A 14497-nucleotide genomic window follows, 5' to 3' on the forward strand; every position below is an offset into this window, starting at 1 on the left:
GTATACTGGAGCAAATCACAGCTAAGAACTTCTCTAATCTGGGGAAGGAAACAAGCATGCACATCCAAGAGGCAGAGAGGACCCCTTCCCAAATCAACAAAAATAGATCAACACCACGATATATAATAGTGAAGCTTGCAAATCTTAGAGAAAAAGAAGTTATCCTGAGAGCAGCTAGGGAAAGGAGGTTCCTTACATATGGAGGGAGGAAAATTAGAATAACATCAGACCTATCCACAGAAACCTGGCAGGCCAGAAAGGGCTGGAGAGATATATTCAGCTTACTAAATGAGAAGAACATGCAGCCAAGAATACTTTATCCACCAAGGCTATCATTCAGAATGGATGGAGAGATAAAGAGCTTCCAGGACAGACAAAAACTGAAAGAATATGTGACCACCAAGCCAACCCTGCAAGAAATAGTAAGGGGGATACTGTAAGCGAAGAGAGACCCCAAGAGTCACCTAGACCAGAAAGAAACAGAGACAATCTACAGAAACAGGGACTTTACAGGCAATACAATGGCACTAAATTCATATCTTTCAATAATTACTCTGAATGTAAATGGACTAAATGCTCCAATCAAAAGACACAGGGTATCAGATTGGATTAAAAAGCAAAACCCATCAATATGCTGTCTACAAGAGACTCATTTTAGACTCAAAGACACCCCCAGATTGAAAGTGAGGGGGTGGAGAACCATTTATCATGCTAATGGACCTCAAAAGAAAGCTGGACTGGCAATCCTTAAATCAGACAAGATAGATTTTAGACCAAAAACAGTAAAAAGACCCATAATCATAATTAAAGGGTCTATCCAACAAGAAGATCTAAAAATTGTAAATATTTATGCCCCTAATATGGGAGCAGCCAATTATATAAACCAATTAATAACAAAATTAAAGAAACCCATTGATAAAAATACAATAATAGTTGGGGAATTCAACACCCCACTCACAACAATGGACAGATCATCTAAGCAGAAGATCAACAAGGAAACAAGGGCTTTAAATGACACACTGGACCAGATGGACTTCGAAGATATATTCAGAACATTCCATCCTAAGGCAACAGAATACTCATTCTTCTTTAATGCACATGGAACATTCTCCAGAAGAGATCACATACTGGATCATAAATCAGGTCTCAATGAGTACCAAATGACTGGGATTACTCCCTGCATGTTACCAGACCACAATGGTTTAAAACTTGAACTCAAACACAGGAGAAAATTTGGATGGAAAACAAATGCATGGAGGTTATAGAGCATCCTATTAAATACTGAACAGGTCAACCAGGAAATTAAGGAAAAATTTTAAAAATACATGGAAACAAATGAAAATGAAAACACAACTGTTCAAAACCTTTGAGATGCAGCAAAGGCGGCCCTAGAGGGAAGTACCTAGCAATACAAGTCTTTCTCAAGAAACAAGAAAAGTCTCAAATACCTGCTAATCTAACACCTAAATGAGCTGGAGAAAGAACATCAAATAAAGCCTAAACCCAGCAGGAGAAGAGAATTAATAAAGATGAGAGCAGAAATCAATGAAACAGAAACGAAAAGAACAGTAGAATAGATCAAAGAAACAAGGAGCTGCTTCTTTGAAAAATTAATAGGGTCGATAAACCCCTAGCCAGACTTATCAAAAAGAAAAGAGAAAGGCCCCAAATAAATAAAATCATGAATGAAACAGGAGAGATCATAACCAACACCAAAGAAATACAAACAATTTTAAGAACATATTATCAGCAATGATATGCCAACAAATTAGTCAATCTAGAAGAAATGGACACATTCCTAGAAACATATAAACTACCAAAACTGAAACAGGAAGAAATAGAAAATCTAAACAGACCCATTACCAGCAAGGGAATTGAAGCAGTAATCAAAAACCTCCCAACAAACAAGAGTCCAGAGCCGAATGGCCTCCCAGTGAAATTCTACCAAACATTTAAAGAAGAATTAATACCTATTCTTCTGAAGCTGGTTCAAAAAATAGAAATGGAAGGAAAACTTCCAAACTCATTATAAGAGGCCAGCATTACCTTGATCCCCAAACCAAAGACCCCACCTAAAAGGAGAATTACAGACCAATATCCTTGATGAACATGGATGCAAAAATTCTCACCAAAATACTAGCCAATAGGATCCAACAGTACATTAAAATGATTATTCACCATGACCACGTGGGATTTATCCCTGGGCTGCAAGGTTGGTTCAACATCTGCAAATCAATCAACGTGATACAATACATTCACAAAAGAAAGAACAAGAATCATATGATCCTCTCAATAGATGCAGAAAAAGCATTTGACAAAGTACAGCATCTTTCTTGATCAAAATTCTTCAGAGTATAGGGATGGAGGGTATATACTTCAATATCATAAAAGCCATCTATGAAAAACCCATAGCGGATATCATTCTCAATGGGGAAAAACTGAGAGCTTTCCCCCTAAGGTCAGGAACACAGCAGGGATGTCCACTATCACCATTGCTATTCAGCATAGTATTAGAAGTCCTAGCCACAGCAATCAGACACCAAAAAGAAATAAAAGGCATCCAAATTGGCAAAGAAGTCAAACTCTCACTGTTTGCAGATGATAGGATACTTTATGTGGAAAACCCAAAAGACTCCACCCCAAAACTGCTAGAACTCATACAGGAATACAGTAAAGTGGCAGGATATAAAATCAATGCACAGAAATCAGTGGCATTCCTATACACCAACAACAAGACAGAAGAAAGAGAAATTAAGGAGTCGATCCCATTTACAATTGCACCCAAAACCATAAGATACCTAGGAATAAATCTAACCAAAGAGGCAAAGGATCTGTACTCAGAAAACTATAAAATACTCATGAAAGAAATTGAGGAAGACACAAAGAAATGGAAAAATGTTCCATGCTCATGGATTGGAAGAACAAATATTGTGAAGATGTCAATGCTAACTAGGCAATCTACACATTCAATGCAATCCCCCATCAAAATACCATCCACTTTTTTCAAAGAAATGGAACAAATAATCCTAAAATTTGTATGGAACCAGAAAAGACCCCGAATAGCCAGAGGAATGTTGAAAAAGCAAAGCAAAGCTTGGTGGCATCACAATTCCGGACTTCCAGCTCTATTACAAAGCTGTCATCATCAAGACAGTATGGTACTGGCACAAAAACAGACACATAGATCAATGGAACGGAATAGAGAGCCCAGAAATGGACCCTCAACTCTATGGTCAACTCATCTTTGACAAAGCAGGAAAGAATGTCCAATGGAAAAAAGACAGTCTCTTCAACAAATGGTGTTAGGAAAATTGGACAGCCACATGCAGAAGAATGAAACTGGACCATTTCCTTACACCACATACAAAAATAGACTCCAAATGGTTGAAAGACCTCAATGTGAGACAGGAGTCCATCAAAATCCTAAAGGAGAACACAGGCAGCAACCCCTTCGACCTCAGCCGCAGCAACTTCTTCCTAGAAACATCACCAAAGGCAAGGGAAGCAAGGGCAAAAATGAACTATTGGGACTTCATCAAGATAAAAGGCTTTTGCACAGCAAAAGAAACAGTCAACAAAACCAAAAGACAACTGACAGAATGGGAGAAGATATTTGCAAATGACATATCAGATAAAGGGCTAGTATCCAAAATCTATCAAGCACTTATCAAACTCAACACCCAAAGAACAAATGGTCCAATCAAGAAATGGGCAGAAGACATGAACAGACATTTTTCCAAAGAAGACATCCAAATGGCCAACAGACACATGAAAAACTGCTCAACGTCACTCGGCATCAGGGAAATCCAAATCAAAACCTCAATGAGATATCACCTCACACCAGTCAGAATGGCTAAAATTAACAAGTCAGGAAATGACAGATGTTGGCTGGGATGCAGAGAAAGGGGAATCCTCCTACACTGTTGGTGGGAATGCAAGCTGGTGCAGCCACTCTGGAAAACAGTATGGAGGTTCCTCAAAAAGTTGAAAATAGAGCTACCATATGATCCAGCAATTGCACTACTGGGTATTTACCCCAAAGATACAAACGTAGGGATTCGAAGGGGTACGTGCACCTTGATGTTTATAGCAGCAATGTCCACAATAGCCAAACTGTGGAAAGAGCCAAGATGTCCATCGACAGATGAATGGATAAAGAAGATGTGGTATATATATACAATGGAATATTATGCAGCCATCAAAAGGAATGAGATCTTGCCATTTGCAACGATGTGGATGGAACTGGAGCGTGTTATGCTGAGCAAAATAAGTCAGTCTGAGAAAGACATGTATCATATGACCTCACTGATATGAGGAATTCTTAATCGTAGGAAACAAAGTGAGGGTTGCTGGAGTGGTGGGGGGTGGGAGGGATGGGGTGGCTGGGTGATAGACATTGGGGAGGGTAGTGCTATGGTGAGTGCTGTGAATCGTGCAAGACTGTTGAATCACAGATCTGTACCTCTGAAACAAATAACACAATACGCATTAAAAAAAAAAAGAAGAAGAAGATAGCAGGAGGGGAAGAATGAAGGGGGGGAAATCGGAGGGGGAGACAAACCATGAGAGACTATGGACTCTGAGAAACAAACTGGGGGTTCTAGAGGGGAGGGGGGTGGTGGGATGGGTTAGCCTGGTGATGGGTATTAAAGAGGGCACGTTCTGCATGGAGCACTGGGTGTTATACAGAAACAATGAATCATGGAACACTACATCAAAAACTAATGATGTAATGTATGGTGATTAACAGAACAATAAAAAATTAAAAAAAAAAAAACCCTACCAACAAACAAGAGTCCAGAGCCGAATGGCCTCCCAGTGGAATTCTACCAAACATTTAAAGAAGAATTAATACCTATTCTTCTGAAGCTGGTTCAAAAAACAGAAATGGAAGGAAAACTTCCAAATTCATTATAAGAGGCCAGCATTACCTTGATCCCCAAACCAAAGACCCCACCAAAAAGGAGAATTACAGACCAATATCCCTGACGAACATGGATGCAAAAATTCTCACTAAAATACTAGCCAATAGGATCCAACAAGGATGATTCACAAGGACCAAGTGGGATTTATTCCTGGGCTGCAAGAGTGGTTCAACATCCATAAATCAATCAACGTGATACACCACATTAATAAAGGAAAGAACAAGAACCATGTGATTCTCTCAATAGATGCAGAAAAAGCATTTGACAAACTACAGCATTCTTTCTTGATTAAAACTCTCTACAATGTAGGGATAAAGGGAAATTACCTCAAGATCATAAAAGCCAGCTACAAAAAGCACACAGCAAATATCATTCTCAATGGGGGAAAACTGAGAGCTTTTCCCTTAAGATCAGGAACGTGACAGGGATGCCCACTGTAACCACTACTGTTCAACATAGTACTAGAAGTCCTAGCTTCAGCAATCAGACAACAAAAAGAAATAAAAGGCATCTAAACTGGCAAAGAAGAAGTAAAACTCTCACTCTTTGCAGATGACATGATACTCTATGTGAAAAATCCAAAAACTCCACCCCAAAATTGCTAGAACTCATACAAGAATTCAGTAAAGTGGCAGGATATAAAATCAATGCACAGAAATCAGTTGCATTTCTACCCACTAACAATGAAGCAGAAGAAGAGATATTAAGGAATCAATCCCATTTCCAATTGCACCAAAAACCACAAGATACCTAGGAATAAACCTAACCAAAGACATAAAGGATCTGTACTCTGAAAACTATAGAACACTCATAAAAGAAATTGAGGAAGACACAAAGACGTGGAAAAACATTCCATGCTCATGGATTGGAAGAACAAATATCATTAAAATGTCTATGATTCCCAGAGCAATCTATACATCAAATGCAATCCCTATCAAAATACCATCAACATTTTTCACAGTGTTGAAAGAAATAATCCTAAAATTTGTATGGAACCAGGAAAGACCCCGAATAGCCAGAGGAATGTTGAAAAAGAAAACCAAAGCTGGTGGCATCACAATGCCAGATTTCAAACTATATTACAAAGCTGTAATCATCAAGACAGTGTGGTACTGGCACAAAAACAGACACATAGATCAGTGGAACAGAATGTCTATGGTCAACTAAGCTTCAACAAAGCAGGAAAGAATATCCAATGGAAAGAAAACAGTCTCTTCAATAAATGGTGCTGGAAAAACTGAACAGCCACATGCAGAAGAATGAATCTGGACCATTTTCTTATACCATACACAAAAATAAACTCAAAATGGATGAAAGACTTCAATGTGAGACAGGAATCTATCAAAATCCTAGAAGAGAACACAAGGCAGTAACCTCTTCGACATCAGCCCCAGCACCTTCTTGCTAGACACATCTCCAAAGGCAAGGGAAACAAAAGCAAAAATGAGCCATTGAAACTTCATCAAGATAAAGAGCTTTTGAACAGCAAACGAAACAGTTAACTAAACTAAAAGACAACATACAGAATGGGAGAAGATATTTGCAAATGTTTTATCAGATAAAGAGTTAGTATCCAAAAATCTATAAAGAACTTATCAAGCTCAACACCCAAGGAACAAGAAATCCAGTCAAGAAATGGGCAGAAGATATGAACAGACATTTCTCCAAAGAAGACATACAAATGGCCAACAAACACATGAAAAAATGCTCAACATATTCGGCATCAAGGAAATACAAATCAAACCACAATGAGATACCAACTCATACCAGTCAGAATGGCTAAAATTAACAAGTCAGGAAACAACAAATGTTGGTGAGGATACAGAGAATGGGGAACCCTCTTACACTACTGGTGGGAATGCAAGCTGGTACAGCCACTCTGGATAACAGTATGGAGGCTCCTCAAAAAGTTATAAATGGGGACGCCTGGGTGGCTCAGTTGGTTAAGCGTCTGCGTTCGGCTCAGGTAATGATCCTGGGATCATGGTCCTGGGATCGAGCCCCACATTGGGCTCCCTGCTCAGCGGGAAGCCTGCTTCTCCCTCTCCCTCTCCCCCTGCTTGTGTTCCCTCTCTCACTGTCTCTCTGTCAAATAAATAAATAAATAAAATCTTTAAAAAAGTTGTAACTAGAGCTACCCTTCAACCCAGCAATTGCACTACTATCCAAGGATACAAACATAGTGATACAAAGGGGCACCTGCACCCCAATGTTTATAACAGCAATGTCCACAATAACCAAACTATGAAAAGAGCCATGTCCATCAACAGATGAATGGATATATATACACAATGGAATATTATTCAGCCATCAAAAAAATGAAATCTTGCCAACTGCAAGGACATGGATAGAACTAGAGAGTATTATGCTCAGCTATAAATAAGTCAATCAGAGAAAGACAATTATCATATGATTTCACTCATATGTGGAATTTAAGAAATAAAATGGAGGAGCATAGAGGAAGGGAGAGGAAAATAAAACAAGATGAAATCAGAAAGGGAGATAACCATAAGAGAGTCTTTTTTTTTTTTTTTTTTTTTTAAGATTTTATTTATTTATTCATTAGAGACAGAGAGAGAGAAGCAGAGGGAGAAGCAGGCTCCCAAGGAGCAGGGAGCCCGATGTGGGACTCGATCCCAGGACCCTGAGATCATGACCTGAGCCGAAGGCAGACGCTTAACCATCTGAGCCACCCAGGCGCCCTCATAAGAGAGTCTTAACTATAGGAAACAAACTGAGGGTTGCTGGGGCGGGGGGGGGGAGGGTTGCCAAATATAATGAGCACTGGATGTCATATACAACCGATGAATCACTGAACTCTACTTTTGAAACTAATAATATACTATATGTTAATTAATTGAATGTAAATAAAATTTAAAAAAAGAAAGAAAGAAATAGTGGCTGAGACTTCCCAAATCTGGGGAGAGATTTAGACATCAAAGTTCATGAAGCACTTAGGACCCCAAACACATTCAACTCAAATAGATATTCTCCAAGACACATCAATAGTAAAACTTTTAAAAATCAATGACAAGCAACTAATGAATCATTAAACACTATATCAAAAATTAATGATGTACTTACTATATGTTGGCTAATTGAACTTAATAAAAAAATCAATGACAAGGAGAGATCTTAAAATCATTGAGAGAAAGGGAGCTTATCACTTATAAGGGAACCCCCCCATAAGGCTATCAGGGGATTTCTCAGCACAAACCTTACATGCCAGGAGACAGTGGAATGACATATTCAAAGTGATAAAAGAAAAAAAACTGCCAATCTAGAAAACTTTACTTTAGAAGTGAAAGAGAGATAAAGACTTTCCCAGACAAATGCTAAGGAAGTTCATCACCACTACACTTTCTTACAAGAAATTGTTAAAGGGAGTTCAGTTTTTCAACCTGAAGAAAGGACCCTAACTGTAAAAAGGAAAATGATTGAATCAGTCATTTTGAAACTTCCCACAAAGAAAAGCCCAGGTCCAGATTGGCTTAATTCTACCAAACATTTAAAGAATTAATACCTATCCCTTCAAAAACTCTTCCAAAACAAAAAAGAGGAGGGAACAGCTCCTGACTCATTCTTTGAGGCACTCCCCCCACTTTCCCCTTCCCCAACCTCCTCCCTCTCCCTCTCTTTCAGAGCTGAGAAGGCTATCTTACTTGGAACATTGTACTTCTGGAGACAGTAGGCAAGCTCCATAGGTTGCACTGCTTTCTGCCGGCTGTCCTGCATCCTCTCCAGTAGCAAGAGCAACTGGAAGGGGACACTTCTCCTCTGCTCTTCCGTTCCCCTTGGTACTGTTATCCTGCCAAATAAGAACATCCGTGAACCTCCTTATCCCCACAGTTCTCAATGCTAGATGCATACTGGAATCACTTGGGGGACCTTCCCAAACTCTCCATGTCCAGGCCACTTTGCAGACTAACTAAATCAGATTTTTTTTAAATCAGAATTTCTGATAGGCCCAGTTATCAGAATTTTTAAGTTTCCCAGATGTTTTAAATGTATAAACAAGGCTGAGAAGTACCATATTAGCAAATTGGCTATAGAGATATCCTCTTGGGGACGGGGGGAATCAGACAATTCTTGCCTCACCCCTCTCCCCACTCTGCCCAACAATCACACTTAAATGAAGGGCAGATGAAGAGGGTCCTGGGTCCACAGCAAAGTGTCCAGGCTGAAGTACTCCAAAGTGAAAAGGCAAATACTGATCTAGGTCCTGGCAATAAAGGACATGAAAGAATGTCAGTTTATTTTGAAAATGATTTATTTAATTATAGGCATCTCTCATGGCCTGAGCCAATAGAAGGAGGAACACAACTAGTCCCAGGAACACAACTAGATAACCATCAGATCAACGCAAAAGTTGACCTAAAGACAGAACAAACTCCACAACTAAAGGGAAAGAAGAGGGTGCCTGGATGGCCCAGTTGGTTAAGCGACTGCCTTCGGCTCAGGTCATGATCCCGGGGTCCTGGGATTGAGTCCTGCATCATCGGGCTCCCTGCTCAACAGGAAGCCTGCTTCTCCCTCTCCCGATAACTAAATGTTCTCTTGTTTTCTCTCTTGTTCTCTGTTCTCTCTCTCTCTCTCTCTAATAAATAAGTAAAATCTTTAAAAAAAAAAAAATAAACGGAGAGAAGAGGCCACATCAAAGAACGTAGGAAGTGCAGAGATGTGGTTTAGGGGAGAAACAGACTGCAGGTGCTGCAGAGGGGAGGGAGCCATGGTCATGGAGAAGGGGGAAAGAGAGAGAGAGGAGCACACAAGAGAACACACAAGAAGAACATTTCCCCAAAGCCACTGGCTTAGAAAAGGAGAGGGGTAGAATTTCATGAGTTCTTGCAGTCAGCAGGGCTTAAAGCAGGAACCATAGCCAGAGATCAGAGGGCTAGGGCCAAGATCAGAGGGCTTGACTGGAATAGAGCCTAGAGGTCACTGTGCTGTTCCTGGAGAGAAGGCAGGAAACAACCTAGGGGGCAGATACAATGGAAACAGGGAACTGAAATGTGCCTGGAGCATACAGTGGGGAGATTATTTGCTCCTCTCAGAGCACATCCCTGAGAGGGACCCACTCAGGAATAAAAGAGCCAGGTGGCACCATTTCCCTCCCCTGCCCCTCAGCATGAACACAGAGCCAACTGTGGGAAGCAGCACAGTGCCAAAACAGGCTGCCTAACTTACCTACACCAAGCCCCATATCCCTGAGCTCCAGTAAAACAACCCTTCTCAGTCATGCTTGCCTAAGTACCAGTGTGGTGAGCCCCTCCCCCAGAAAACCAGCACAAACCCCTGCCCATAGCACACCTCCCAGCCAGAGAGTCCTGCAGGACCTCAGTTGAGGGGGAAGTGGTGACAGGTCTCATTTCACAAGCAGACCAGGGCACACCTAGTTAAAACTCACCACCTAGTTAAAATTCAGGCCAGAGACAAAACGCTGCCCACGGCAGGCAAGGAGAGCCTCTTCAAATGACTGGCCTGAAGGATAGAGCAGCCAAAACACAACAGCTGAGCACATGCAGTACACACAGGAGACACTCCCTTAAGGGGCAGGCCCTGGATACTATATGACCTCTCTTCATTAGGCCATTACTTTCAGGGAGGAGGAGGAAAAGATGGCAGAGTAGGGGACCCTATTCCAACTGGTCCCCAGAATTGAGCTGGATATCTACCAGACCACTCTGAGCACCCACAAAATCAGCCTGAGATGCAAGAAAATAGATCTGGATCTCTACAAACAGAATATCGCAGGTGGTTGGTTTTGAGGTATGAAGCAGGGAGCTGTGATTCTGCAGGATAAATGGCAGTGGGAGGGAGCCTGGCCGTGGGGATCCTACACCGCTGGTGAGTGATAGCCTCCCACGCGGGGACGGGGCACAGACTCACAGACCAGTAGCAGCGGGGAAAGGACTTTAGGGCAGCCCCCCTGACGGAAACCTGGAGCGGTGGGCTGCACGTGCGAACTAGGGGCGGCTTGCAGTTTTAGAAGCACAAAGGGCAGAGACGTGCCCCGACCTGGAAGGGAGGACTGGGAGCACTGCTGAGGGGCGCACAACCCAGGACACTGCAGTTTATAGCAGCACAGACAGAAACGGAGATAGTGTGGCCTGGAGAGCTCGCTGAAGAACAGACTGTGATCTCTCTGCTCTGAGGCAGAGGGTTGGAAACGGTCTCTTCTGCTCTGACTCTCAGAAGAGACGTGGAAAGCCTCCAGGGAAAGCCGCCAGAGAACAAAAGCCCCAAAACACCGGTTTTCACTGAGCCCATCCCCCACCACAGGCGGCAGGGCAACTCTGCCCAAACAGGGTTGCCCTGAGTAACAGCACAGCAGGCCCCTGCCCCAGAAGACAGGCTGGGAAAACAAGAGGCCAGCAACCCTAAAGTCCCTAGAAAACAGGTGCATCTTGCTTGGGTTGTGGTCAGTAATTTGGACTCTATACATTCCCTCAACAACCCATCAACAGAATGAGTAGGAGGAGGAACCCCCAAAATAGGAAAGACTCAGAGATTATGACTTATGCCACAGATTTACAAATGGATTCAGATATAAGCAAGATGTCAGAGATGGAATTCAGGCTAGCAATTGTGAAGACAATAGCTAGAACGGAGAAATCAATTAATGGCAACATAGAGTCTCTAAGGGCAGCAATGAAAGCTGAATTGGCAAAACTTAATGCTATCAGTGAGATCCAATCAAATCTAGATAATCTAACAGCTAGGGTAAGTGAGGCAGAAGAATGAATTAGTGACCTGGAAGACCATTTAATAGATAAAAGGGGAAAAGAGGAGACCAGGGAAAAACAACTCAGAATCCATGAAAATAGAATCAGGGAAATAAGTGACACCATGAAGCGTTCCAATGTCAGAATTATTGGAATCCCGGAGGGGGTGGAAAGAGAGAAAGGACTAGAAGATATATTTGAGCAAACTGTAGCTGAGAACTTCCCTAATCTGGAGAATGAAACAAATATTCATGTCCTAGAGGCATAGAGGACCCCTCCCAAGACCAAGGAAAACAGGCCAACACCCCAGCATGTAATAGTAAAACTTGCAAATCTTAGAACTGAGGAAACCATCTTAAGGGCAGTTAGGGGGAAGAGATTCCTTACGTACAGAGGGAGGAATATCAGAATAATGTCAGACCTATCCACACAGACCTGGCAAGCCAGAAAGGCCTGGCAAGACATATTCAGGGTACTAAATGAGAAGAACATGCAGCCAAGAATACTTTATCCAGCAAGGCTGTCATTTAAAATGGATGGAGAGATGCAGAGCTTCCAAGATCGGCAGAAACTGAAAGAATATGTGACACCTAAGCTGGCCCTGCAAGAAATATTAAGGGGGGGTTCTATAAGAGGAGAAAGACCCCAAGACTGATATCAACAGAAATTTACAGGGACAATCTATAAAAACAAGGTCTTCACAGGCAACATGATGACAATAAATCCGTATCTTTCAATAATCACTCTCAACGTGAACAGCCTAGATGCTCCCATAAAACGGCACAGGGTTGCAGACTGGATAAAAAGACAGGACCCATCCATATGCTGTCTACAAGAGACTCATTTGGAACCTAAAGATACATCCAGACTGAAAGTGAAGGGATGGAGATCCATCTTCCATGCCAGTGGACCTCAAAAGAAAGCTGGGGTAGCAATTCTCATATCAGAAAAATTAGATTTTAAACTAAAAACTGTAGTTAGAGATACAAAAGGACACTGTATCATTCTTAAAGGGTCTATCCAACAAGAAGATCTAACAATTGTAAATATCTATGCCCCCAACATGGGAGCAGCCATCTACATAAGCCAACTGTTAACCAAAATAGTCATATTGATAACAATATGTTAATTGTAGGAGACCTCAATACTACACTCTCAGCAATAGACAGATCATCTAAGCAGAAAATCAACAAAGAAACAAGAGCTTTAAATGACACACTGGACCAGATGGACCTCATATATACATATATACAGAATATTCCACCCTAAAACAACAGAATACTCGTTCTTCTCGAGCACACATGGAACTTTCTCAAGAATAGACCACATACTGGGTCACAAATCAGGTCTCAACTTATATCAAAAGATTGAGATTATTCCCTGCATATTCTCAGACCATAATGCTTTAAAACTGGAACTCAATCACAAGAAAAAATTTGGCAGAAATTCAAACACTTGGAAGCTAAGGACCACTCTGCTCAAGAATGTTTGGGTCAACCAGGAAATCAAAGAACTTAAACAATTCATGGAAACCAATGAGAATGAAAACACATCGGTCTAAAACCTATGGGATACTGCAAAGGCAGTCCTAAGGGGGAAATACATAGTCATCCAAGCCTCACTCAAAAAATAGAAAAATGCCGAATTCACCAACTAACGCTACATCTTAAAGAACTAGAGAAAAAGCAACAAACAATGCCTAAGCCATGCATTAGAAGAGAAATAATTAAGATTAGAGCAGAGATCAATGAATTAGAAACCAGAAACACAGTAGATCAGATCAATGAAACTAGAAGTTGGTTCTTTGAAAGAATTAGTAAGATCGATAAACCACTGGCCAGACTTATCCAAAAGAAAAGAGAAAGGACCCAAATTAATAAAATTATGAATGAAAGCGGAGAGATCACGACTAACACCAAGGAAATAGAAACAATTATTAGAAATTATTATCAACCACTATATGCCAATAAACTGAGCAATCTGGATGAAATGGATGCCTTCCTGGAAATGTATAAACTGCCAAGACTGAAACAGGAAGAAATTGACAACCTGAAGAGGCCAATAACCAGTAACGAGATTGAAGCAGTGATCAAAAACCTCCCAAAAAACAAGAGTCCAGGGCCTGATGGATTCCCTGGGGAATTCTACCAAACATTCAAAGAAGAAATAATACCTATTGTCCTGAAGCTGTTTCAAAAAATAGAAACAGAAGGAAAGCTTCCAGACTCATTCTATGAGGCCAGCATTATCTTAATCCCCAAACCAGGCAAAGACCCCATCAAAAAGGAGAATTTCAGACTGATATCCCTGATGAACCTGGATTCCAAAATTCTCAACAAAATCCTAGCTAATAGGATCCAACGATACATTAAAAGGATCATCCACCATGACCAAGTGGGATTTACCCCTGGGATGCAAGGGTGGTTCAACATTCACAAATCAATCAATGTGATAGAACACATTAATAAGAGAGAGAAGAACCATATGGTCCTCTCAATTGATGCAGAAAAAGCATTTGACAAAATACAGCATCCTTTCCGGATTAAAACTCTTCAGAGTACAGGGATAGAGGGAACATTCCTCAACTTCATAAAATCCATCTATGAAAAACCCACAGCGAATATCATCCTCAATGGGGAAAAGCTGAGAGCCTTTCCCTTAAGATCAGGAACATGTCAAGGATGAGCACTCTCACTACTACTGTTCAACATAGTACTAGAAGTCCTAGCAACAGCAATCAGACAACAAAAAGAAATAAAAGGTATTCAAATTGTCAAAGAAGTCAAACTTTCTCTTTTCACAGATGACATGATACTTTATGTGGAAAACCCAAAAGACTCCACCCCC

General features: G+C 41.1%; 1 protein-coding gene across 3 annotated transcripts in view; it reads right to left on the minus strand.

The window, feature by feature from the left end:
- The window catches only part of USP18 (ubiquitin specific peptidase 18), a 61716-nt gene that overhangs the window by 39434 nt on the left and 7785 nt on the right, over positions 1–14497 (minus strand). For all 3 annotated transcript variants that reach the window (XM_032390851.1, XM_032390850.1, XM_032390852.1), the window contains one exon: positions 8588–8733. In XM_032390851.1, the coding sequence (XP_032246742.1) occupies positions 8588–8733 (146 nt within the window). The remainder of the gene's footprint in view (positions 1–8587; positions 8734–14497) is intronic.

The sequence above is a fragment of the Phoca vitulina genome, unplaced genomic scaffold (genome assembly GCF_004348235.1).
Source record: "Phoca vitulina isolate PV1807 unplaced genomic scaffold, GSC_HSeal_1.0 scaffold59, whole genome shotgun sequence".
Taxonomy (NCBI): domain Eukaryota; kingdom Metazoa; phylum Chordata; class Mammalia; order Carnivora; family Phocidae; genus Phoca; species Phoca vitulina.